The 27,793-nt window shown below is 41.8% G+C and overlaps 1 protein-coding gene across 1 annotated transcript; it reads left to right on the top strand.

The window, feature by feature from the left end:
* Positions 1-416: 416 nt before the first annotated feature.
* On the top strand, positions 417-27,793 carry spidey (hydroxysteroid 17-beta dehydrogenase 12 spidey). Its single transcript, XM_071582553.1, has 6 exons — positions 417-707; positions 24,169-24,215; positions 24,297-24,372; positions 24,467-24,804; positions 24,880-25,095; positions 26,709-27,793. The coding sequence occupies exons 1-6, from the start codon at positions 557-559 to the stop codon at positions 26,820-26,822; spliced, it is 942 nt and encodes a 313-aa protein (XP_071438654.1). The 5' UTR covers positions 417-556; the 3' UTR covers positions 26,823-27,793.

The raw sequence follows: 27,793 nt of genomic DNA, 5'->3' as shown, positions 1-27,793 counted from the left end.
AATATTTCTGTAGTGTGAGTGAATTTTGTCTATTAAGGCCCGCTCTGACAATAATTTTCAATTATTTAAATGCATTATATTAAAAGTAACGCCAGAATGTATTTCAGGAAAAGGGGTGAAAACTGCCGGTAAACTGATCGTCATGGACTATCACGACTTGATGATATCATTAAATACCGAAGGTCCGTACAGTTGGATTTAAAAAAAAAGTGGAATAGCCATTCTAGTAAGCGTCATCAATGTGTATGTAGCAGAGAGAATTCTATCGTCTACGGCGGGCATGCATGCGAATGGGAGCACGAAAACCGTTACCAGCTTGAGATACTCATGGTCAAGGTTTCTCCCGTGTTGTCCTCGATCGGCGCGCCGGTAAGCGCATGCGCAGTGAATGAATTCTTCACCGTTTTCATCTTATCAGCCGCAGTGCATGTTAGACATAAAGTAGTTTCGTGTGGTTGAGGGAGTCGTGAAAGTCAGTAGTGAAGTAGTTCCTCTTAAGTGGAATATTGCCGTTTGTGAATAGCTTCGTGGATAGTGATAGATACTCAGAGCCAAAATGTTTACTCCATTAGAAAAAGTTGGGATAATTTGCCTTTCCGTTGTAGGATTTCAGATTCTAAGGTCTATTTTCAGAGTTATATACAACAATATCCTGGGACCTGCCCTGAACTTGAATGTTGATGTTACAAAAGCGGGGAGTTGGGCTGGTGAGTACATTTATCGATGTTCTTGTCGTTTCATCTTGGTAATGTAACAATCGGCAGCTTGTGACCCACACTGTCGACGTTTTCATTTGAGCAAATTTATACGTTTGTGTACAACATGTACCTTCACGGTATATTGTTTTGCTGTTATAGTGAACATTCTTTTTTATTATCATGTTTCGTGCTATCAAACAATTAGACTATGCTATTGTTAAGTGTATAATTTGTCGATAATTCCTCCGTTCAGTGTGTGTTTTTACCTCAGCGACACGTTATCAAAGTAAGCATTTAGTTTTACAGCTTTATAATATTAATATGTTTAATCAATCCATGGCATAGTGGTAGTCGTTGGTGCAAAGTACAAGTATATAGTACGCAAATAAGAAAATTACTTGATTGATACTAGATAAATCCAGGTCAGAATACTTTACCTTGGAAATTTAAAGTTTTGATGACGGGCCACATCTCCAAGCCTGTTCTAAATATTCTATTGTCGACATTGCGGGCAGAATTTGACAAAATATTGTAGTGTTTGAGACACCTGCCCATGGAAATACCTGCCAACCTCCATCGGGGATTATCCAAGTTATATTAAGCCCTAGTGTTGCATGCCAGTCCTAACTATGAATGTATCGACCGTAATCCCAATTCTATTTTTTGAATATATTTAGGAATTAAAGTTTCCTCTCCATTTAATTATTTTGTTTTAATGTTTCCTAACAGACCGACCGGATTAGTTTGTATTTTACTTAAAACAGTCGGAAAAATTTAAATGTAACATGTTAAGTGTATGAGAGATTTACCTTGGAATTTTACGTTTGAATAATTTCTTTCGGAAAATTATCAGTTATACAAATGATTATGTTTTTTTAATATTGCAGTTTTCAATTTACAAAACAATCGATCCTAGTCCTTCGTTTGAGAGGATACAATTCTTAAAAATATTTCCGTGAAGATTGTTGCTTACGGGGATTTCAGTTGCACTCCAAAACGTTGCCTTGTTTACCAATTATGTCCAATTAACTGGATATATCACGTTACACATGATGTCTATCGAGGGCTTCGGGATTCTTTTATTGAGGTTTTTTCATTCCAGAACTGCTCTTTTCTTGTTTTGGTGTCGTTTTAGGTCCAATAAAATCGTTTCTCTAAGTTACTAGTGAAAAAACAAGTTCCTTGAAAACAATCTTCAATACTATATATTTTCCCATTCGCACTCGATATAATACGGGCGATGCACAATTTATCTCCATCAGCAGAAACCATGTGCGCAAGTTTTTTGATGAATTATCCAGGGTTTTTGAGTATTTACACAGTACGAGTGCTTCGGACACATTCAAGTAGTACTCTACTAGTACAAATACCAATAAAATTTTGTGTGGTTAAGCAATTTCATAAATTGACTAAAAATGGCCTTAATTCTCTCTAGTAAATTAAAGTCAGTTGTGGACGAAGTAACATTTCTCAAGAGTGATGTTATATGCAGCACCCATTAATTAGGTTGTTTGCATGTGGTTTTATTCTCTTTTACGGGTGGTGACCTAACACCCCTCGCCACACGCCCTTGCGGCGGCTTGCGGGATTATGTTGATGTAGATAAGGTTCCTGTTATAAAATCCAGCCTCTTTGTAAAAGCTTCCTTACCAGATGTAAATCATCCTTCGATGACCTTGTCACTTCGTACAACTTAGAAACATATTATTTTTTTAAAAACACGTTAAATTACGGAACCCTTCCGCTTATTCAAGTTTATATTTGCCTACGTTGAGTTCTATCTTAACCATTCTATTTCCTGGAAATCTTATTGCTTTGTTTTTCTATGATTAATTTCCTGTCACACCGCTTCTGCCAAGAGCCTACTAAGGATTGTAGTCCTTTGGCTAGCTGGATAACTAACGGTTCATCCTACACAAATGTAATTTGCTCTACAGCACTGCTCACGCCTCATTTCTACCGCTTGTATGTGAAGAACGGGATAATGGATATCCTGTATAGCCTTGTCTCACGCCCTAGCCTAACATTGCGCATTCATTCGCTTTCCGCATCAGTGCAGTCCAAGAAGGAATGGAATTAATGTTAAGGCTCTGAAGAAATGCTATTTCGTCGTATGAAGAAGATGTTTTATATCGTTTGAATTGGAGCTAAAATTCCTTATTTACTCACTTTAGGAGACGGTTAATGATTGAGCTGATGTAAAGAATTGCCCTTTGCATTCAAAATTCCACATTTAAGTTATGCAACGTCTATGATTGTAAATCTTGCGTGTGTGTTAGATATTACTGATGCCATATTGTCATTCCTGGTTCACATAACAGGTGATTTAGTCTTTCAAAAAGTGCAATCATGTATACATTAAAAAATATAAAGAAGGCAAAGGAAGTCTTTAATATTATTTCAGAGGGACCATTCCTGTATTTCACTCATAAAAGATGGGAGGATACATCCTAGCGTCTTTAATTTGAAATATTCCATTTGTTATACTTACGTATTATTGATAAATCATTGTATCATTGTTTATAGTAAAGATATTATCTGTCCTATCTTCGTTTTTGGTAATCTTATCCGATAATCTCCGTTGCAGCTGACGAGTGAACAGAGTTGGTAAAAAACTTGAAATGGCGAGATTCGTTCGTTTGACCCTTGCATATGCGGGATAATTTGAAATGCATCGTGCTTGAGCAAGTATGTTCAACATTGGAATTGATGGTAGTAATATTTAATCTTCCCGGGCAAGGCACTCAGGGCACCTGCAGCTCCACCCAAACTAAAGTGATTTTTCGGGTACCAGGTCTTCTTGGGAAGCCATAACCGGCACAGGGAAAGGAACTGGCCCCCCTACCCTGATGTGTGAATTTTCACACGCCGTATAGGGCTTAGTACTGGGTGATCTCTACCATCACCTACTAAACCGACCTTCGGGTTGATTACTGTGTTTATGGTTTAATATTCAATCGTTGGAATTCGCTTTAAATTCTTTCCACCAAGGAATCAACAGTTAACTGCGTTTTTAAAACTCATTTTCGTCGTTTGTATTAATAGACCTACTCCATCTTGTATGTTGTGGTCCATCAAGTCAAAGTAATGAAGTACGGCGATGATGATAGACTCACCATATTGCTTTATTCTTGATATGATCCTCGAGTATCTCTCTATCAACGATGATTTGATCCGCCTCCAATGTTGACTTTCGTTGGCGACTCAATCATAGAAAGTATCCGCTAAATCCGAAATCTCCGATCAATTGTTGATTGTCTTTGGTGGAAATTAAGAGCATTTTCATTGTTTATCGCATTATTTTTTGGGTAATCCGACTGCGGAAATGCGAATTCTCTGAGAGAAACTTTTGGAAGATCTTCATGAAAGTCCTTATTGCCATTGTCCCAGGCGCGAGGGTCCATTCTAAATGAGTAAAGCGGTCTTCTGTACCTTCAACTGTAACTGAGCATTAATTAAACATTTGTGAGGGTATTTGCAATCATTATTCAAGTTTATTAGGAATAATGATAATTATCCAAGTATTAATCCGTATCCTGAATGAGTTTGTAGGCTCCCCCAGCATATTTAGTCACAGCTCCCCTTCCGGTTCGGTGTGTTGGTCACTGAAGGTCGACCACAGATTCCCTTCGCACTCTGCCGGAGATCGGCGTCCGTCTCTCTCCTCGGCCCGCGAGTGCCGCCACAGCCTCTCGGGCCGAGCTGCGGACGGGTTAGCCGCAGTTAATCTCAGCTGGAAAACACAACCGTCCTCAGAAGGGAAGACTTTTAACTTTACCCGCCATGGACTTAATATATGTTAACATGAGGTAATGTTGTCATTGAACTTATCAATTATACACAGTGAGATACATTTCATTTCCTCTTTACGTCCGACGTAGCAACACATGCGCTCGGCCCGTGGTGTAACGTAATCGAAAAACGTGTGTCAGGCTTGTTCGGGCTGTTCAAGATTAATGTGCGGAGAGTGTAGCGTGAGCCATTCGTTAGTGAGGCGACCTCCCTCGCGTGAAGGCGTTTGCCTTCGATCAGGCATCCGCTCATCGGTTGGGGGCCGAGATGCGAAATAGAACCGGCTTCGGTTCGGCCTTCCTCTTCTTCCTCCACACTCCCAGCCGTCTTCACGCACCGCGCCCCACTCCCACCCTAACCCCACGTGGAGGCCACGCTCTGTGCCGGAAGGATGGCGCCGCATCTGTCCCTCGACGTCCACCTTTGCTCGGAAGCACTTTACTTGGGAGGGGGTGGCCGCACCCTTTTGACAAATGAGGGGAATGTGTACTAGCCCAAAGGCAACGGACGACACAGTCCCTTTGAGAAGAAAGCCCCCTTTGCCCCCCCTATCTATCTTAGGCGAAGATGTGGAATGTCGTCTCTCTTCACATTGAACGTGACATCAATCTTATGAGAAAGTGACCTACTGGAATAGGGACTTGTCTCACCGCAAATAAAAAGAGGTCAACAATGTCACGAGTTGACTACGGTCGGATTTAACTTCGGTAGGGTTGCAGGGAAGTAGTATATCGCCCCTATTCTTATTCATGTATATTAATGATCAAGTTCCGACGTTAGCAGCCACCTAAAATCATTTGCGAGCGACACAGCGAGTTACATAGAACGGAGGGCACCGGCTGGTTGCGGGCTTCTCTCTAACGATTTATAGCGAGTAGCGTAAGAGACGGGGGACTCGGAAATTTCGAAAGAAAACAGGATCATGAATTTGAATAGATGGAATCGATTTAAGCAACTCGGAACTAATCAAATACTTCGCTGTTGCGCTGAAATTAAACTTTCACGAGATACCTAAATTAGAACAATATGCGTGCTACTTTCTAAGACACTAGGTTTTATTCGTCGGGTTTCGGGAAAATAGAATGCAAAATTAAAAGATAGGTGTTACTCATTTCATTTAGACCACATACTGAATACGCGGCAAGCATCGGGCAACCATGAGAGAGAAAGTTAATTAGGAAATTTGAGAAGTTTCTGAGGAAATCCGCTGGCCTTGCTAACGCCGATACGAGAAGAGTGTGTGGCGGGGGTGTGTTGGAGGAATATGGTTGGGGAACCCTTGATTCACTGCTCAGGATAAAGCAAGGAAGACCCTTAATGAGGCGCAGAACACCCAAGCGTACCATGTCAGGTTTTAACACCAGGGTAGGGTGAGAGAGATAGGGAAGGCATCGTTACTGGCGACGTCGAACGCCCGTTTCTTCCCTCGCACGGCGTTAATAACAAAGTGAAACGTTAAATACCCCTGCACCAAAATAATTTACTATGATCACCCTTCAAGAACTCCTTCAGGTCTTTCGTTGGCACCTCTTTAAAATATGTAGAGTGGCTGTATTTATTTATTTCACACCCTTAGTAACTGTTTGCGGTAGAAGTGCCGGGCGGTGTGGTGGTATTGTCTTCGGCCTCGGCCGGCCACATTCTGGTCATTCCCACTCGAATGAATACTCGTGTGATGGAGCTTCGATAAAATCATTCAAATTCCCAGCACTAAGAACGTTGACCTCATGATAAATGTTGTTTAGAATACGTAGCTTCATTTAAATATCCTAGGCGAAGAAATTTACTGTTTTACATCCGAGGCTATATCGTGGAACGTCGCTGGTATCCTCCTGAGAAGTGGAATCTCACAATGCGTTTCTGGCTTTGAATTTCCGGTACTCGGTAACTCCAGTGGCATTTAGTGGACTTGGCTGTTCCAGGGATAATTTCTTCGTTACAAGAGATCTAACGCTTTGCAGAAGTACTTGGGACGGGCACAGTGGGAAGTAATTATGAGAGTTAATGCGTTTCAGGGAAAGCGTCACGTACCACCAGGGAACGTGAAAATTGTATGAAATAACTCACTAATTAGATAAGTATGATACTAAAAGTTCATTTTTTGGCATATTATGTCAAGAAAGGTCCCACAGCTTTCCAAGTGGCAAGATAGTACTCGTCAGGGAAAGACAATTTAAATTGGTGCAACTGTGTCATTTATAAGACTTAAATATGCAGTTGTGAAGTATCGTTTTGTCTCTCAAGTATCCTGAAATGTAACGTCATTGGTTTCGTCAAATAAGCATGCGTGGGATGTTTCTTAGCCCTCCCCAGAACACGAGGCACGACCGCCTTAACCACTGGGTATACAGTTTGAAGTGTGTAATTTTCTCATTGTAAATTGTATGGTCCATACTTTATTGCATTTTTTAAAATAATGATGGCGTAGTGCCATGGCAGTGGTGTATTGGTCGAGTACATTCACAGAAAGGAGCATCGCGTGCATAAGCGGATGTGTTCGGGCGCTTTGTGGATTTTGAGAAGGCGTTCGACCGTGTGGAGCTGTCCAAGTGAAATGGAGGAATCAGGATGGGCGGTGATGGGAGGGAAGTGAGATTGGTTGCTGCTCATCGCTGATACCTTCCAGCATATGCTGAAGGGTACCATGGCTTGGGCTGAGAGTAAAAGTGGGAGACAAAGCGATATGGCCGGTAAAATAATTGCAGTTATTGTTGAGTACTTAACAGAAACCATGCAGTGTAACGGATGAAAATTAACTTCGCTTAAGGAAAAATGTTAATCAAATTCTTGATAAGTAGGAAATCGCCGGATTACGGTTTGCATAGCGTTTGGTGTCCTCAGTCCAAAATAATCGAGACCGCATTTTACAGGCCATAAGACGATAGGGTTTATTCAAAGCTAGACCTTGACAAACAAAGCAAAAGTTTCCCATCCCTGGACAATGAAAGGAGCATTAATATGTGGAGATTTCAATTGCCCTCTAATGTTTGGAGTACATAAAGTTTTAAAACTGGGGGAAAACTTATATTGCTTTTCCGCCCTTTTTGTTTAATAAATGCGTTCCATAGTCATAAGGAAAGAATCAATGCAAACGCAGTCAAGGTTAGGATGTTTTAGATTAATAGAAAGGCTCAAAATGGGAGTAAGAAAACTAGAGAAGGTGGAAACCGTCCTGCGTTTTGGACCAAAATGCACAAAGTGGTTGGAGTGTAAGCAGATGAATTGCATTGGGTCAATAAAGTTTTTCATGAGGAGAGGAGAGTTGGTGATACGTTGGACGATGGATGTTCAGTAAGATTGTTCGGAAAATATGGATATTCTTTTTCTCAAGTGTTGGGAGAGTGTTTGGAGCGCACTTTCGTACGGTGCGGTAACTTGGCTTGGTTGAAGCAAGAGGGTGTAGGAGCTTGGAGGCTTTGAGATGTGGGCGAGGAGAAGGATGGAAAAGATGAGGACTGAGAGGAAAACAAAAAGTAATGAAGTGCATGCGAGGAGGAGGCAGGTGTTTTTTCCTCGGGGATCCAAAGGAATCGTGAAAAATTAAACGCTCAGTGTTTTGATTGGAGGTGGAATGTTGCGATGGAGGGTGGGACGTTAGGCTGGCGAAATAAGGGAAGGAAGAGAGGATAGGAATGTTGGGCTGAATGAATTGTGGAAGAAAGTATTCGGAACGGAGGATGGGCTTATTGCAGTGTGGGGTATCAGGCCGTCGCTTTCGGCGAGGGTGAACATAGTTGCGGGAGTTTGTTTGGTGTCCATTCGTGGTCAATTCAAAACGTCCACTGTACCATTCCCTTCGAAATGAACCTTTCATTGTCGTGCATTCAGTACTTGTGTTGCATATAACTGTCATGCGTGGGCCAACCCGTTGAAATCCTCGCTTGTATTTTAAACTAAGGCATTTCAGGCGTGATATGATAAAATTCTAAAATAGTAACGAACAAACGATAAAACTTTCTCGCTAGATATTGATTTACCACACGACCGGTTTCGATGTGCTGCATAATCTTCCAGGCCTGAAGATGATATGGTTCATCGGAACCGGTCGTGTGATAAATCAATGTCTAGTGGAGAAGTGTTATCATTTGTTCATTAGCATTTTCGAACTTACTAACCCCTTCTTCGAGTCATAAAACCATGTTAGCTAATATAGAAAAACTTAGACTTGATTGAATAAATCTCCGTCAATTTCGGCTGAAAATTATGCATTTCTCATTCCTTTGATGTAATTCAAGATGACACACAATTATCGTTTGAAATTTTTTAATGCATAGATTGTTTGATTGCATTAAAATTTTATTTAGAACCCTCCAATGGCGACCACATTGTCGAGTGCTGCGAGACTGAAGTTATGTAAATGCAAAAAAATTAATCACGTGAAACATCTATCTCTTTACGTCATGTACATAAGCGGAGCAAACTTCAGTTTCTAGAAAACCGATATTCTCGCTACTCTCTGCATACATAACGTGATGGTCGGCGTAAATAAATGAAGCCAGGAGCCCTGCCCGTTACTGGTGGTGAATAAACGTGAGGTGAGTTCCCTTGCAGTTGTTCTTTGGGAAACGAACCATTTCAACTCAATCTTAATGCGGTTTTTGTCTGGATGGCAATATTTTTTTTGGCTTTTTTAAACCCGATGTTACGTTAAATACGTAGAAACTGTATCCTTTCACCGTTTGTAAATTCTATCATCCTCACACTGCCGCGCGGATGAATGTACAAAAACACTCCTTGGGAGTAGCCATGGATTCCGTGGCGCAAAGGCTCGAGGTAACCGCTAGATGATGTTGATTTACGTTTCTACGCCACGCTTACCGTTTTCCCAAAATACTTCAATAAATAGTTTGACTTAAGAAGTTCACATTTTTCTAAATAGGCCAGGAAAATTTTGCTTTTTGGTGTAAATAAGAGTGAGGATACCAGCAATAAATTGAAATTGGTATCAATAATAAATTGAAAGTAGATACCAAAGCGAAATTTCAAAATGGTGCAACCTGTTGATATACTGCCTGAATATTTTCATGAGAATACGTCCCCAAATTCCTTTGATGCTCTTTCGCAGATATTCCTTACGTGTTTCCCCATGTTAGTCGCGGCAATATCATTTTACTCTGTCCCCGCGCATCTAATTTCTACTCGCCCGAATCTATGGGAGAGTGATTTTATCTTGCCCCGGAAACGTGTCGATTGCTTTTCTTTCGGATTGAACCGGAGACCTCTTCGCGCACCGCTCTCTTCCTTGATGAGATCTCGGGAATCAGCAACCCAGTTGGACTTGCCTATCATGTGTCGCCGGAAGACCGTCTCGGTGGGCGAATACACTCCCCCCCCCCCGTTCACGTGGCACGCAGCCGTGGTGGACACGCCGTGGCTACGGCGAGCTCGCTTGCGTCCCGTAAGCCCTCGCTCGGGAAGGGCGGAGTCACTCGTCCCGGAAGCGACGCCGGGGGGGGGGGGAGGACTTGGAGGGTGCCCCCCGCCCTCGGCAGGGAATGTGCGGCCAGGGGGAGGGCGCGGCGCGGGAGCAATTCCATGTGCGGTTCTCTAGCCTTACGTTTTCTCCGGGGAGATTAGTGCTCGGGAGTCGAGCTATCTCAAGTCCCACGAGGATGCGAAGGGCATGTTGGACGCCAATTAATCGGACACCTTAGTGAATTGTTAACTTTGTTTTGTTGTTTCGTCCACATTTCACTCTATCGCACTCGAAGCTGGCTGGCATCGAGGCATGCTAGTCTTCCGACTTGAAAAAAACATTGATGCCATTATCATAATATATGTATCAGCATGTAGATGTGGGGGCGTGTGGATGGGAGGGCTCGTGTGTTGGGAATCGCACGGCCTCCGCGGAGGGTGGGCGTTGGGAGCGGGGTCCTCCATCCCACCTCGCTTCTCGTTGGCAACTTTATACCGTGTACTTGTCGGAGTTGAGCCGAGCACGGCGATTCGATTTCAGGCACGACAGTTTTAGTCCAAGGATTTCGTTCTCGGGTGAAGGCCGTTGTCGGGCTGTATTGGAGATTTTTCCTCGCAGCGTCGCCCTGGCAAAGGCGCTACCCCTCCCGCAGTTTCGCCTAAATGAAATTGGTGTGGGAAACTCACAGTTGAGATGTTTATCGGAAAGCATGACAAGTGGTAGTGGTTGATAATAGTTGTCCGGAAAGAAAAATGGTCTACACAAAGTGGTGATGCGCACGTGATATGCGATAGGTAGACTCCCCGCAGTGTGCCGCACCAAGCAGGATATTGCGTACAGGTATATCGCATTAGCCGGCATGCATAATGTATCGAATTAGTAGAATGAAATACAAAGAGGTGGAAATTAAACGCAGACCGTTTTAGACAATGTCCCCTTATATTCCTGACTCACCGTCATTTCATTACCACCGTTGACACTAGTAATTTAAGCATAGACGCTGCAAGAATTGGAAGTAGCTAGTCGTGAAACACCCGAACGGTGAATGTTTTTGGGCCAGGCGACGACGGCCTCTTCGTCAGCGGAAGGGTTCGGGCTCTGCCGACAGAAGCGCTGCCTCATGGCCACTTAACCTCCACCGTCCTTGAGCTCCTATGAGCTGCAATCTTTTTCTGATTCATACAGTGTCTCTTTAAATGAGCCAATTTACATGGCCTCAGGTGCGAAGTGCTTATTAATGTGCGTATGTATGTTAGTTTATTTAAGCAAAGAGTATTGTAGGCATGTATTTTAGAGGTAAGTGCCGCCGATGGTGGCCATGAGCAAGTTTGTGTTTTTAGGAATTGAAACGGAAAACAGGAGGCTGAGGAAGCGGTGGAATCTTTGACGAAGGAAGGGAAGAATGTGGAAAAGGGTCGTGCGTAGTGGTCGGTCAGTACGGAGATGCGTTCGGTAGGTGAGTTGATACTAGAAAAAATAGGACACCCGACATTGCTGGGCTGTTGTACGTGTGTTTCTGGGGACTTGCAGAAGCGGCGGGTCGTAGGGTTTTCGGGGGAGGGGATGGCGATTACCCTCTACTGGGTCCATATTGCAACAGTTTGTTTTTGAAATTGTGCATTGGGATAATGCGAGAGGAGAGTATACGAGTATTAGGAGGGACGTGTATTTGGGACAAAGCCTCAGAAAAATTATCTTTTTATTCTTGTATGACCGCAGATTTCACCTAGTATACTTTTGTTATAATAGTAGTGGACACTCCTCCGTTGAAAACTGCGATTTTGTTCTCGTCTTGAGGGACATGGGAAATGATTACTGCATCGTGGCCAGTTCCGGGAGTGGGTGCCTGGTATAAGCGCAAGGGAAAAAGCGGGATGTCGCTGGTGCGGGAGAGGGGAGCTTGTAGGTGTTGGTTAGGTCCGGATTGATGGCTCAGGCGATGGGTGTAGGTTCGGGTGGGGGTCAAGGTTTAGTGTCAGGGATAAGGAGAGCTCATTGCGGAAAGAGTAGTTTTTTTCAAATGACGTCAGCTTTTGGGTAAATCGGGTTTCCCACGCTTTTTTTCTCGAGAAATTTCATGAATGATGAATAAAATATCACATAGGCGGAGTGCGCACGTGGCTGCAAATATTCCGTGAAGTTCTGTAATTTAGGGAAATAGTGAATTCCCTAAGTTCCATTGTGAATTCTTGACGAAACCGGCACAGCTGATTAGCTTTTCAGCGCGCATGCACACCGACCGTTATCTCGAACGCGGTCGCTAGACGGCATTTTCCGAGTACGCCATATTTGTGATTGCTTCGACTAAGAGAGGTATGCATTGGATTTATACCATGAATAGAAAAAAAATGCTGTTATTTTTTTGTTCAAATGTAAGCAGAAGAACTTTCGCGAAACGTTTCCGTATAAATTGACTTTTAGCTAAGATTATGATGTCACGTATTATCGTTTTAAACAAATTATTTTTATAAACATTTGTTAGATTTTGAATGATTAAACTTTTACAGTCCCTTTACGGTGAATTAGCTCTTATTTGTGGATATTATACCTTTTCATGTTTAGTGCAAAAAGTGAAATTTTTGGAGGGCTATTTTTCTGTACACAAAAGACGAAGTTTTTGATTTTTTTCAGAATCATTTTTTTCAATGCAGACATACTTAGTATCACATATCTGATGCTGGAATCGGAGAAAACAGATGGTTGACGGCTTTTTCACTTAAATGTAACCCCAATTATAATGATGATTCCTGTAAGTTTTGAAATAATTGTTTGAACATTTTAAGGCTCGGGTTGTAAATTTTTCAAGTTAGGCGTCGCATGATTTCGCTCATTATTTTGTATTCTGTATAATAATGCGAAGTTCATTGTAGAATATTTGAGGTTGTCTTTTGCCATTTCAAAAGGAAAAAAGTATTTCATTGTTATCGGAAGCCAGTTTTTTATTGGCCGATTGGCGGTGAAGATTCTGGTTTCACTATATTTTCATTATCTTTGTGTGGCGTTCCGTTTTTCACTTATAGAAATTCAGTGCAAGCTGATAAAATAGAAAAATATGTAAAATTTACTGTTTGATGCCAAGGTATCGCAAGTATTCCATGAAAAGTAAATGCAAGTTACTCCGTCAGAAAGGCTCCCATTATTAGTGGTGAGGGCTTTGTGTGATTCACGTAACTTGCGTATTGATGACCCTCTGTCGAGTCCGAAGACGCCCAGCAAATCTCGCGCAATGGCTGAGACTCGTAAAAGAGTCAACTTTCCATTGTTCACAGTCGTCCATTTAACATTCATTACCACCCGTTTTTAGTCGCCCGGAGTGCTTTTTGGTGATGATGAACTTCTTCGTCATAATTTCGAACTCAGTGTAAGGATACTACTGGTAAACATAGAAAGCCCTGTGAATGGAAGCAAACGTTGAAGACGGGAGGAGCCAGGTTCTTCTAATGGATCGTCTTCATTCATTGCAGGTATTTTCATACCTTCCTCCGTGTCAGACCCAAACTCTTCTTGGGAATGAATCAATCTTTACTTCAGCTTATCACCTTGGGCCTCGACCTTGATTCATGCCTGTTTTAAGTAAAATCAAGTAGCAAATGGTGTTCGCATGATTGTCCGCGGAGGGACATTGATATTGAGAAGTGAAGGTGCCGCAATGGGAGGGGCGAAGAAGGTACTTCATTTGAATCTGGTGGTCGTGGGAAAACCAACGTGTCGGAAGAAACGTTGCGCGTCACCAGCGCGATCATTAAAGCAATTAACATGATCGAGGTCTTTGTTGTCTCAGGCGTAACTTTGTGGAATTTGCATAACATATTGAAATGTAATGAAATAATTGACTTTGTAATTCCACACACTTTTTGGAATTCCACACAAAAGTGTGTGGAATTACAAAGTCAATTATTTCATTACATTTCAATATGATCGAGGTCGTTGTTATGAAGTGCGTCACCTCCTCGCAACCACCTATTTCTTAAAATTAATATTTTTCCTTTCGGTGCCGGGCACATGAGGGGACCTTCTACTCGGTGTCGCAGTATGTTAACAAGGATTCGAGTGGTCTAAGTTGGATGTCTGTAAAATTTAATCGCAAAGTCCATCAGTTAATGTTCATCGCAAAATCGGTCATTGTGCAAACGGCAATGAGCCTTCCGCTTCCTTCGGCAGTGTGGTCCCGCGAGGGGCTCCATGCCTGATGATAGCTCTGCTTTGCGGACCCCCCGCCGTGGTGGGAATGACCTCTCGGTGTGTGTCAACGATCCGAGAGGATCCAGGTTTCCGTATGCGCTGCATATTATCAAGCGTATCAAGTAAGTATTCAGGGTTAGAGGGGGAGCAGTTCCTTGTGTTCCGCCTGTGGTTCGCCAGCAGTATATGAGGCCCCAAATATGTCGCGCAGCTCGGGTGAAGCTTCCAGGGGTCCCCACAGGATGCTTGACGCGGAATCGAATCCGGGCTCGGTCAGTAGCCGAACCTTCTACCCACTGGACTGCTACATCGCCTAAAATTCAATTCACGCGGTAATTCATCGGAAAGTTCGTTTAACGCGTATTTAGTTTGTCGACTCGTAGTCGTAGATGGGAATTCTCTTGCAAATCGAACCGGCTTCGCCTGGAAAGGGTGCACGGGTGGCCGGTGCATTTGGCGCTGGAATCTGGTGCCGCCGCCGCGGGGCCGTGCCCGACATTCCCCCCGGCAATCGTCATACATGGAATGCTCGCTCTGAGCCTGGAGGTCATCGATGACGTTGATTGCGCGCCATCCGCCCCCGGCTGCGCCACCCTGGAAAATCCCGGAGACTGGAACGATCGACATTCCAGTAATCGGTGGCGCGGCGTACGGTCGCGGCCGCCCGAGGTCACCGCTCGATTCTCCCCTCATCCTCATAGGAAAACCACTCATGCAGTCATTGTTTATTATTCTTACGTGTAGAATAAACTTGTTTCATGAGTGCTTCCGGGAATTAATAGATAAGGCCAATTAAATGTACTTACGGAGAAAATATTGTCGAGGCAAGGGAGCAATATATTTTCCGTCATGAATTATTGATGTAGGCCTTTATCGTCGATATTGCGCGATGAGCGTCCGAGGTTCCTCGAAGAATGTACCTTTGAGAACAGGTATTTTAATAGTTTGAGGCTGGTGTGTTACGGAACAAAAGTAGAAGTTGTTTCCCATCCTGCACCTCATGGAATGAAATCTGGTTTTATTGATTAGTAGTGGTCTGCTTGCTAGTCGACTGTAGGCTTTAGTTAAATCTGGAAAAATCTTGCACAGCGCCGTGGGACTTAAAACAGTCCTCAACACTTCATCGCCCCCCAATATGCCCCACGTCAACCCTTCTGGGCTCCTCTGGATTTCTCCCTTTGCTTCCTCTCCCCCCTACCACACCCTTCCTTCGCCTTCCTTTGTCAGATTTCCATCCTTCTCCACACCCGTATCTCTCGAGCCTGAATTTACGCTTATCCTCTTGCGTCAACGTGCAAGTTTCGGAAGAATTCAGAGCTGAGGTTCATTTTTAAATTGGTTAAATCTTTTTTTTGCCTATTTGTTTCTCTAATGTCCGTACTGTGGTGTCCATTTTCGTCCTCAATATCTTTCATCTCCTCGGAATCGTGCTTCGTGCTCATAGTTGAGCACTCCTACTTTGATATTTGATTTAGCCTTGATAGTACTTTGAAGTTTCACAAATTTAGTTTGACTATGACTCGTTCCATTGCTATATCCATCCTGCTGGTTCTCTTGATGCGATCATTAATGCTTGCAACCCTTTGACTGGTTGATGAACTTCGCCATGGCAACTGAATTTATCACCAGTTCCTCATGTACTCTCATATAGCTCGAACAATTTACCGTGTGAGTGTCCTTTTAAATGTTGCTATTCTATTCTATTTGTATTATATTGTGTCAGCCCATTATTGTGCCGCTCGTGTGAGTTTGAGTTTTTCCGTACAATCGTTATATATATATATATATATATATATATATATATATATATATATATATATATATATATATATATATATATATATATATATATATATATATATCTGTGTGTGTGTGTGTAGTTATGGCGAACGGCTACTTTCGTCAATTGTACTCAAATGTACCCATTACTCCCGCCGCCTTTCTGATCTCCCCCTGCGAAGTCTATGCAAGAATAAACGGTAAAACTTGTGCATTAAGATTGCTTATTTGGATTTGTCTGTGTTTAGTGCTATTTCATCATCCTGTGGATCCCCAGGTGGGCGAATGTACTCGTAAAATGGAAAGAAAACTTCCCAGGGGTCGGGGGAATTTGGTGGTATTGTGGCCGCAAGTAAGGCGAAGTGGTGACTGAGCGCGGGTTTGGACAATCCGAAACCAAATTGGGAGCATGCTGAAGAACTCTAGTCAATTGAGAATATTTTCGTTGTCACGTGTTTGTTTGTAATTCGAATACTTCCGGAAACGACCGCGTCTCGAACTATATCCGCCGTGGTGTGGGATCGCGTCACTGTTCAGGGAGCAGTGCGTGCGTGCGCGCGTTCCCCACACTCGGGAAGGCAAAATTAGATGCCGTGGTTTGGCGCGACGCCGTGACGCAGGCCGAGGGGACAACGGGTGGTACCCGGGAGGGTTGGAGGATGATGGGGGTGGAGCGATGGCCCGAGTCCCCGTTGGCGCAGCGCATCTAGCGCCCGCTCGCGCCTACCTTCCCGCCCTTCGCCGTGCGCCCCCCCCCCCGATGCCACCCGATGCGGAGGCGTGCATGCCGTGATAACGTCGCCAAGCACTTTCTCGAGTCTCACATTTAAAGAGCATTAATCTATTTACGTTTTGTGCTAAGTCACCCAAGAAAAATATTCTCGAGTGTTGAACGTGGTCGCCACATCCGTTGGCGGCACGCAGTGATCTGAATCCTCAAAACACAGTCAAAAGTCAATTTTTTGTTTCACTTACTATAAACAAAGATGTCATCTAATAGGAATTTCGGCAGGTTAAGTTTGATTGTACATCATTTCATCGGAAAGCAAAAAATTGAAAGGTGTCAAGGGAAATAAATACCATAAAAAATAAAATATGCGATATATTTACCGAAAAACTCGAACGATCTGCCCCAATAACATTGAAATAAGTCTGTTATTTTTTTTAAATTTTGTAAATGCACCATTTGAATTAAAGCCTGTAGTGCCTCAGGTCGAGACGTTCAGCAAAAGTCTTCGAGGCTTCAAATGGAAAAAATAACCAGAATGCTTAGCGTTTCACATGATGCAACTGTTTTAATTCAAATAAAAGAATATTATAAGGGAAGTAAGGAATCAGCACGCTAAATGCAATGAAAGAGTGAATAAGTATTCCGCCTTCGGAAGTTCCAATAACTACGAACTAAAGCAAAATTAAATATAAATTGGCGTTTAGTGTCAAAGATGCGTTTCATTTTTGTGTTTAGTAATTTAAAACCAATCCTCAGATTCTTCCGAAGTAGATCCGTGCTCGCTAACTAATTCCCAGCATTATTTGGAATAATCACTGACCCCTTGAGGCAAGCTTACCACTAAACGGGGTATTAGTGGCGCAGTACGCAATGCACTCATTTGAGGGTTGGTTTTCATTCATCTCCGGAAAGCAATCTCGCGTGACTGAGCCCATAAACATTCCTCGCGGGATTTTATTCCGCCTTCTCTTATTTCGTTCAGCGACACTTCCTCTTGAAGGGCTCGCACTTCCTTTTCGAAGTTGAGACGACTCAATAACCGCCGAATCGTGCATTAGAATATTAATTTATCGCTAAAATCACATGTAAATACACGTTACTTTGTAATCAAACTAGTAGATTACTAAGAGTACCCTGGCAGTCGGAAGTTTACGATAGCATAGTTATTTAACATCACGCTCTAACCCCGTGGCAGTTTTCTGTCTGGAAATGGAATGTTCCCGTGAACACGTTACGCGATTAATATAACGACGTATTTGTAGAACTAAGGATTTCAGTTTCCAGAAATTTTGGGAATAATACTTTCGTTATCTATCTCTAATCAAATAAAACAGTTCCTCTAGATATTTAATGAGTTCATTTTTTCCGCCGTGTAACTTGTCAGCCGAGTCTAGTTGGCATGGCATCGGTTGTGGATGTTATGCTAACAATGCGGTAGAACCTTAGTTGGATTGAAAATACGGAATGGGGAAGTTTAGAAAAGTTCGGCATTTAGCGGAGAGCATAATATTAAATCCCTTCTTATTTACAAAGAGGGAATACATATGGCAAACTTAATAATTTTCCTTGATCGGTGAGAAAAAGCGTAGTTACACCAAGCGATCAAAACATTTGAAGTAACCACTGCTCAAAAATTACAATTGCCTCGTCAATAAACGGAAAATTTGTAGCACCGTGACCACGTGCTGGCACGGAGTAAACGAGACGAAGCGGATTTAGGGCTCTGTATTCCAAATAGTTGAGAAGACTTTGGGACGAAGTCGCGAAATGACTTTTAGTCGAAGTGCGTGTTACCGAGATGCTCTCTTTCAGAATTACCCGATAATTTTGGGGAACGTCCATAAATTACGTCTCTAAATCAACACACCACCCTGCAGGGAGGGAGTGTGGCAGGTAGTGTTAGGTCACCATCCATTCTACCTCTACTCCACTATTTCCACGTATATGTGCATGGCACCCCGCGGTCCACCAGAAGGGTTCGTGGAAGGGGGAGCACCATTCATGCAACGTCCGTTTTACGGAATGCGAATTGTGCACTGTTAGTTACTACTCCTGGCTCCATTTTAGAATACAAATAAGGAAACATCCTTGAGACCGCACATTACAAAGGGCGGGCTCACATGCGTAGCAGTCACCAATTACCAGGTGGCAGTCCACTCATGCTGGACGAACAATTCACAAATGAATCAGGTCTACTATTTTATTTACGCGGCACCCACCACCCGGCTCAAGGGCGTTAGGACGCCAGCCATGAAGTGAGTTGAGGAGGAAGGCAACTTGTATGTTTCCAACTATTTTCGTCTGTCTCTGCCCATTCCCGTCTTAAGTATTTCCCCCTTGAATTGTTCTCGCGAATAGTGGGCGGAAAAAGCGAATGCGTGCTGATGGCATGACGATTGGATTTGAAATTTTCATTTGCATGACTAAGGGTCGAAATAAATTTGGTGGCAGCGAACATTAAATCTCCCATGTCTGAGGCTTGATCCAGGGGACTGTAATGTGTAAAAGCCGTCTTCTTACGTGCTCTGAGCCTCGTTAAAGATTTCACTTTTTCCAATGTGAAGCATAGAGAGCCGAGTCGCACCCAGTTAGTGCGCGCATTGCAAGGAAAGCTGTAAGGATATCACATCGTGCGTGCAAAACAATCGTAGACAGGGAAGTAACCCCTTTGATAAGTGATGTAAGTCATTATGTTGCTGTAGAATCAAAAAAATGTGATCTATTTTCATAAAAATAAAATAGATTTTGATGAAATGAAAGTGAATACATTTTGATCGCATAAGTAGGACCAGACGATTACTGTCCGAAATACTAAAATAATGGACTTGGAGCATTTTAATTGCTCGTAAGTGTGATAATTCCAGTATTATCTCCCTTGTAATCAGATGAAATATAATGTACGAGAATGATAGAATTATGATAGACTCCACTTAAAGTGACGGGCATGTTTTTAAGCCTCGATTTCTGTATGACGCTTGGGTCAAATTGTTTTCCATCACGCTTTGTTCTTTATTGGTGGATATGAAGTAGCATACTTATCAATAAACTCCCTCGGGAGGTTTTTCAATGCTGCATGGCTTTGTTTGTGTTTGTCGACCTCTTCCGGAAGAGGGAGATTGGCAGCAGCATCAACGAAGTGCCAGAAGTGAAGTGTCCTCCTCGCTATGCCGTCTCCCTGAGCTCGCTTTTGGGCTTCCCGTGACTCCAATCGGAAGTCATAGCGAAATACAACAAAGTGGGCCCATTCTGCCCTTGTCTAAATTATTTTCACATCCAAGTTTCTTTTGGGAAGCGCGTAGGTAGTCACCGTGGGACGGTCATTCTCCTTGCTCTAAATATTTTTTCACTTCTGGTAAAACCCTTTCACTGTTTTAGTCGTACGATTTTCTTGCAGTCGATGAGCTTGAGCCATCTTCTTCAGTCCGTTTCTTGACAGCTCCCTTGTCAGAATCGCCGTCATCCTTTTTAATCCTCAAAAAGATTGTTGGTAAATTTGAAAACTTGTGGGCTTCCATGGGTATGGGATTGATGCATGATTTTCTAAACTTCGACAGACTGGGACACTGACTGACTGCCTACCGACGCGAAATCACTGATTGATGGAAACTGTCTCCATGTCAGCACAGACGGAGGATTATTAGCGGCGGGAAAACCTAGCATAGCCCCACTCTAGCGTAGCCGTGCCCATAATAATCGAAGTAGAATCGTTTGCTGAGAGTAATAATTTAATATAGAGATGAAACCACACAATAAAGCATTGCTTGCCCATGTTCGCGCTGAACGTGTCACATGGCATGGTTGTGTACTCGAGTCCGGGTGGGAGGGGTGGGGTCACGATGGGGGGCGGGGAGGCGAGTACGCGCCGGGACGTGACCCGCTCCGCTCGCCGTTAGGAGCCGCGGTCAATCACGTGTTGGCAAGCGGAGGTCTCTATCTCTGGAAAAGGCGTCGAAATACGCAAGCATGAGTCAATCATCCACTTCAATGGCGTTATAAAAGGAATCGTTTACCCAAATGACGGCTGCATTACCCACCCACACCATTTTGCAGCTGCGATCTGATCCCTGGTGCACAGCCGTGGTGGAACAAACAACTACAAGGCTTAAACATATTTTTTCACATCTGTCATATTTAATATATAATTCTAATGCCTTTTAAAAGTCGAGAGATAAAACCGTCCGACTTTCTTAGCCAATGTACGAGTAATCAACATTTTCGCATCAAGAGGCTGAGCATTGATAAAAAACATTGAAGAAAAAATTGCGCCGTCACGTTTAAGAAAAAATGAGCCCGCGCAAAGAAACCCTGCATATGCTGGTAAAACCGTTGTATTGATCCAATTTGTGGATGATGTGTAGACGGGTCTTAAAAAGTCTTCGAGAGCGTGTACCTAGGATGCACAGGACATGCGCCATGAGCAAATTCGTACTTTTAGTTTTTACGTTTTTTTATTATAAATTTTGTCAGTGAAAACTTCCGTATAACGATGATATGTCAACAATTTTTTTTGGTCAAGATGCATTTCACCAGAAATGAAAACTATGTTACACTCCGTGTATGTCTATGATAGATGGTTACGATGCAATCACGAAGTAAACGGGAAAATATACGATAGAAATGTCATCATCTGGAAGCAAATAAAGAGAAATGGGATTTGGCATAGTAAACTTTGCATTGAAAATAGTTCAGTTGCACCTTCATGTTTTTACGAAACATTGGCGAAAAAAATACAAATTTACGCATGTGGTTTTATTGCAATATTATTATTAGATCGAATTAAGCGTTTTAAAATCTCGATAAGTGGAAAACTTAAAGATTTAGATTTCGGGCAGTACTGCTTCCCTAATTTTTGTTTTCGTTTATTTTGAATCTTAAGTGAATCCGGCATTTAAGGCCGTTTCTCGCGGTCCGAGAGACGCAACTAATCCATGTTAATTCTCCCTCGGGAAGGGTCGACGACCAGGAGGGGATGAAATGTGTACGTATTGGCGTGAATGCATACTCGCACTTGCGTGCGTGTGAACTCTAGTTCAAAACTTCAATAAACAAAGAAACACAAACAAAGGACACTCACGAATGTTAGTTTCGACGTGCAGATCGTCATCTTCAGAATGCTCTTCTCGGCAGAAGCGCGGAGAGTAGATGAAGGGGAGGGGAGTGTGGGGGGCGGGGGGAGAGGCAACGGACGAAGGGTGAAGGGACAAGGAGGTTAGATTGGATGGCTGTTGTTGGATGATTGTAGTCTCATGTACATATGTATATACATAAGTGTATACATACACTCACACATGTATATGTATATATATATATATATATATATATATATATATATATATATATATATATATATATATATATATATATATATATATACACAGGGTGGGGCAGAATGTACTCCCTGAAGTGTACAAAAACCAATCAAGATAATTAAAAAAATTATTTCATCCAAGTGACGACCTCTCTGAGCGATGCACATGTTGAGTCATTCAAAAAAGTTTTCGAAAACTCATTCTTCTCAGCATATCTTGCATTATTCCAGCGATGGCAATTGTAATTGCCTCCGTAAGAGCTTCCAAAGTCCTTGGTCGAACTTTGTAAACCTCAGCTTTGAGATATCCCCAAAGAAAAAAATCACCTGGGCTCAAATCTGGGGAGTGAGGGGGCCATGGAACATCTCCTCTTCAGGAGATATCGGGTGGTTTCCGCCTGATCTCCTCAGGAGGGGATTCACAAATCAGGGTAGGGGGGCCAGTGCCTTTTTCTGTCCCGCTTATTGTTTCCCAGGAAGATCTGGTACCTGAAAAATCGCATAACTTGGGAATATGGCTGCCAAGAATAAACAATAGTAATCCCAATCCTTAGCTTCTGGTCAGTTTTCCTAATGCCCCTTCTTTGCCTCCATCCGCGGCTGGCTCTCGACCTCATAATGGTTCAAGTGCAAATGGCTTATTCTGTGATGAAGGAGAGGAGCACTGCTTATAAGTGCTAATTTATGTTGCCATGTAATTATAAACCATCAGTTAACCTCATGAAAGCATCTAACGCCATCAGTGAGTGAAAAATGAAGAAAATTGTAGTGTAAGGCCTTAAAAGCTAGTCAACTTACATACTAGTTTCCGCTATGGTGAAGACCATGTCAGCATCAGAATATCATTAAAATACATTTGCATGTTTCATGAGGGGAGATGGAATAGAGTTATTAACATAAGAGCTATTGTTTGTATGCATATGGCACAATGAATGTGTAAGCATTTGTATCCATGTAATATTCATTTTAAATTGAGGATGATTGTGAAAATTTCATAAGACACTTCTTTAAATGAACTCCATCAGTATGGTGACGTCAACCGTCAAGGTTCCTCTAGCCAATTCAGAATGGAAAGAAGTGTAAGTTGTTTTCCCTTGAATACTATGTTAAACAGTGAACAAATGGACATTCAATTCGTAGCAATAGAAAATCCGTCCTTGATGCTTAAAGTGACCCCAAGATGCCTATGAGGAAATTGGCCGTTTTAAATTAACTATGAAGTTAAACCTCAATTTTATTATGATGGAAGATATCTCTTTATTGATAATTTGTATTAAATGTATGTATTTTTGTTGTGCCACTGATCCTGTTGATTATATTCAATATTCTTTGATTTATGAAACTATCCTATTTTATTAGTAGTGAACCGTAAAAATTCATTGGAAGTTTTGTTTCGGAAAATAGAAGAGAGAAATGCACACAGCTTCAGATGATGGCCGTTTTGCCATTCATTTTGGCCCTTATTCTCTAAACTTCATTTCCTATGTCAAATGTATTTATTTCCCTCATGCTGAGCAGTCAGTCGGGCGAATGATAATGGAAAGTTGGAAATAATTATGCATGGCAATAACTTAGCCCATTTTTGTAATATACTTACTGAAAGGAAAGGTCGCGGGCGTACAGTATAAATTAATACAATTTAGGGCATATGGGACGTGCATTTCATTTCCCAAAGTAACACATTTGTCTCATGTGATAGGTGAATAATTAAATGGTCGTTAGTTTTCAGTGGTCATTCATTGGCCATCAAAAACCTAAGTTAAAAAATTATGCGCTGACTTTAGTGTTATAGCTACCTTTCTTGATGGTCAAATTTTCTAGAGCTCGTGCACAGCTTTGTTTTTGCTCTGCACAGTCGATACAAGTAGACTTAGCATGCATTTTGGCATGGTTTTTTAGCACCTTTGCTCAGTTTTCTCTTTTCAGAAGCCATTGTTGTCAAGTTGATATCAATTGATTTTTTCCAAGAATTTAGAGTATTCATGAAGGATTCAGAATTTGTGTAATACTTTGCTCTGGGACAGAAATTAACACTGTGGCACTTTTAAAGTTCATAGTCCTGTCATCTTCCGTTTGACTGTAATGTCATATGTAGATTTCTATATTCTACAAAGTGAGGAATGCCTTTTGGCTTTTGCCTGTTTTAAAAATTTATTTGTAAATGATATGTAACTTCTAAATCTCTAATTTAGACGTCTAGCATTAGACAGGTTACAGTCTCAAAGAGGAGAATTCAATTTTCTTTTTTTTTCTCTTCTATCAGTTGTAACTGGATCAACAGATGGATTAGGGAAAGCATATGCCGAAGCAGTAAGTAATGGGAGATTGAATGCTTATTGGAGTCTGCATGTTATGTTATAATTTGAGTACGTTTTTTGTTTTTTGTTACAGTTGGCAGCCAAGGGTATGAATATAGTGTTGATAAGTCGCTCAATAGAGAAATTGGAAAATGTGGGTCTTGCCATTGGTAAGTGCCATAATTTCTCTATTATTTTGATTCTAAAACTTGGTCACATCCAAACAGAGATTAGGCTCATGTTCTGGACTGTCTTTCTCCTCAGAGGAAAAATATAAAGTGAGGACAAAGCTGATTGTAGCAGATTTCACTGGAGGTTCAGCGGTCTATCAAAAAATTGAAAAGGATCTTTTTGGGGTGGAGATAGGAGTACTCATAAACAATGTAGGAATGAGTTACCCATATCCAGAGTACTTCATTGACATGCCAAACAAGCAGACTGTCTATCAGGACATCATCCAGTGCAATATATTCTCAGTGACCAACATGTGCCAGATTGTCTTGCCACAAATGGTTGAGAGGGGGAAAGGTGTCATAGTTAATGTGTCTTCATCATCGGCACTCTTGCCCAGCCCCCTCCTCACTGTCTATGGAGCCACTAAGGTAAGTCTAAGCATTAAAAGGATGGAGTATTTTGGAGCATAAGATGTATTGCTTATTTTTGTAATAATTTTTCAGGCTTTTGTCGATAAGTTCTCCACTGACTTGTCAATTGAGTACTCAAAGAAGGGGATTGTCATCCAGTCCATATTGCCTGGATATGTTGCAACTAAAATGAGTAAAATCCGTCGATCCACGTGGATGGCGCCATCAGCTCCGAAATACGTAAGCAGGGCTCTTCTCAGCATTGGAATAGAGGACAGGACTACTGGCTACTTCCCACATAAGCTGATGGTAACTGTGTTCTTTTTCTACAACATGGTCATTAAGGCTGCATTTTCAAATTCCCAGGTTCTCACCTCGAGACGGCTTGCTGATTCAGGTGATCAGTGAAGTTTGAAAATTTTGTGGAGTAACAGCGGTTATTAATAAGGATGGAGAGGGCAGAATTTTTAGGGTTTTGAAATTGTTGTATTGTTACCATCTTAGCTGTGTACAAAAGCAACCTTATTATTCTATAGCCTTCACTTACAGGTGGCTGTCTAGGCAGTGGCACCTTACAGTAGTCCTTTACTTCCATCCTGGTTAATGCTTCTATATTCCGTTTCCTGTCTGTCCATATGTCTTCCATATTTTACCCGTCTGAATCAGGCTTTACACTTCATTAGTTCAGTAAATTATGATCTGAATCCAATTTTTTATACTTGGAAGTGTGTGTATTAATCACACTTCCAATTCAGTGTCCATCCATAATAGTTTACCCAATAGCTGGGTGAATCCCCAAAAATGTTCTACCTATATGTCTGTTGTGGTGTTTAAACCAAGCATTCATTATGATTAACCCTAGAATGGTAACGCTATTTTTTTCACCCTATTCTGGTAACAATTTTCAAAAATTCGCATCTCACACCCACTATGACTATGAGAGTCCTATGGGGGGCTCATTTTTCTCGTTTTTAAATGTACAATCTTGTGACGCAAAGATTTTTTTTTTCAAAGTTTATCGGATGAGAGAAAAATGTTTTTGTTTAGCACGAGATTTCAACTGCTGTGGGGTGTTTTTTTCACCCCCGTTATCGTTTTAGGGTTAAGCCCTGCCTCCTGAACAAAACTATCTTACTTTCCCCTTGCTTGACCGTAGTCCCCTACCTCACTTCCATTTCTCCCTCCACCCACTGCAGCGTTTCAAATCCATATTACTGTCCTTCCAGGGACACCCTCGTTATTTCCTTTCATTGATCGTATAACCTATTTCGTTCTTCTTATAATTTTGTTGGCCTGTATGCTTGCTAAATGACTGACCTAGTTTGTTGTCCCAACTTTTACGTGTACTTATAATATTCCATTATTCACCTGCACTGTGTTTACAACCATAATTTCTACCTTTTTGCACAATAATCTTGCCGCCCCTTGCTGGGTCCTTTCCCTCCCACTGTGTATTACTCTAGAACTTGCAGTAATCCTCACTATCCTTCCATCTCACCTCATACACCCATGTAATATCTATATTTCCTCTCTTCATCGCCTGCATAATATTTTCTCATTTCCCATGCCTCCAAGTCATGCAACATTCCAAGTCCCTATTCTAACTGGGTTTTTTTTTATCCAACTTCTCCACTTCTACCGTCATTTCCAATTTGCAACAATTTGTTGTAGTGAAGACTTGAGCTGCCCTTGCCCCTCCCACTGCCAAGCCCACCACTCTCACCACACATGGCCCAACTTGCCTAGGCTTGCAAAGGAGTGCTCTCCTTGTGCTGACTGTGATTCTGGCGTAAGATAATGGTATTAGTAGGTATGATTGGGTTTCTGTGGAAAGGAAAACCTCTGAAGAAGTGGTTGAGCCTAGTGTTTATCTTGTTGCATGTGACCAAAAAAGTAAAAATATTGTTAAATTGTAATTGCAGGTTGATACTGTGCACCTGATCCAGAGTATATCTCCTCGCCTTGCCATTTGGGTAATCCTTAGGACTATGGAGAACATACGAAGACGAGCTACAAAGAAGAATATCCCACACTAAGAGAAACTGTTAGAATTACTCTTGTTAATTTTGGGGTCCACAGTTAAGTTTTGATACATTGTTTCTAGCTGTCTCAGCATGAATGTCGAATTCATATATTTTTATCTCTTTATGAAACATGACTTTATGATGCATATAGTGTGCACACAAGAGATTTTGAAATTCAATGTCAGTGCATGATTCTACGCCGTACATGCACAATATAATACTATAAAATGCAGCTAATGCAGAATATTAAAAAAAAGTGTCTCAATTTCCATTTCATTATGTTTTTAATTTAAGAATTATTGATAATTCATTCATGCATGAACTGATTGCGGCCAGGGCTCTTGTTGAAATATTTTCCACAAATCTCTTGACATGAGGGGTGGGCAACTGCTGACCAGCTGGAATGAGGTGAACTGAAAATCCAATATGCTTGATGAATGAAAACCACTAAATTAAATTCAAGTGGCTGTTATTAATTGCAAGGCTTTATTCAAAGAAGTAAAATGATTCAAAGCGTAAGCTTCTTTTGAAAATAGTTCACTGATGAACAGTATTCATTTTATTTATCTCAGTTAACATTAAGCTTTGTTTGGGTATTGCTGCGTTGTATAGAGTAGTAAATGAGATGATGACATCCGCGACAGTCATTGGTTATAGCCTTAATTTAGTGCAAAAGCATTCCTTATGAAGCCAGGTTATTTGGAGTTTTTACCAATTTCCCTGTTTTTACCTGTTTCCAATTTTTGACAAGTGAGTGTTAGGGAGACAGGCTATGTCTAGTGAGGTCTCTCTGCCAATGAAAGGTCTCTTGGTTCAGGACATTCCTTTTGGTGGCAGTTGAGTGGCATTTAGTTGAATAGCCCATGAAAAGATGGGAGCGTGGCAGTTATGGACTATGTGCCCCATGTCTGTTTGTATGATTTATATTTGTGTGCTATTCTCATGTATGTTCTTGGAAATAAAAGAGGAAGTTTTTATAGTAA

The sequence above is a fragment of the Hetaerina americana genome, unplaced genomic scaffold (assembly GCF_022747635.1).
Source record: "Hetaerina americana unplaced genomic scaffold, ioHetAmer1.1.p SCAF_119, whole genome shotgun sequence".
Classification (NCBI taxonomy): domain Eukaryota; kingdom Metazoa; phylum Arthropoda; class Insecta; order Odonata; family Calopterygidae; genus Hetaerina; species Hetaerina americana.
This window is presented reverse-complemented; position numbering and strand designations above follow the sequence as displayed.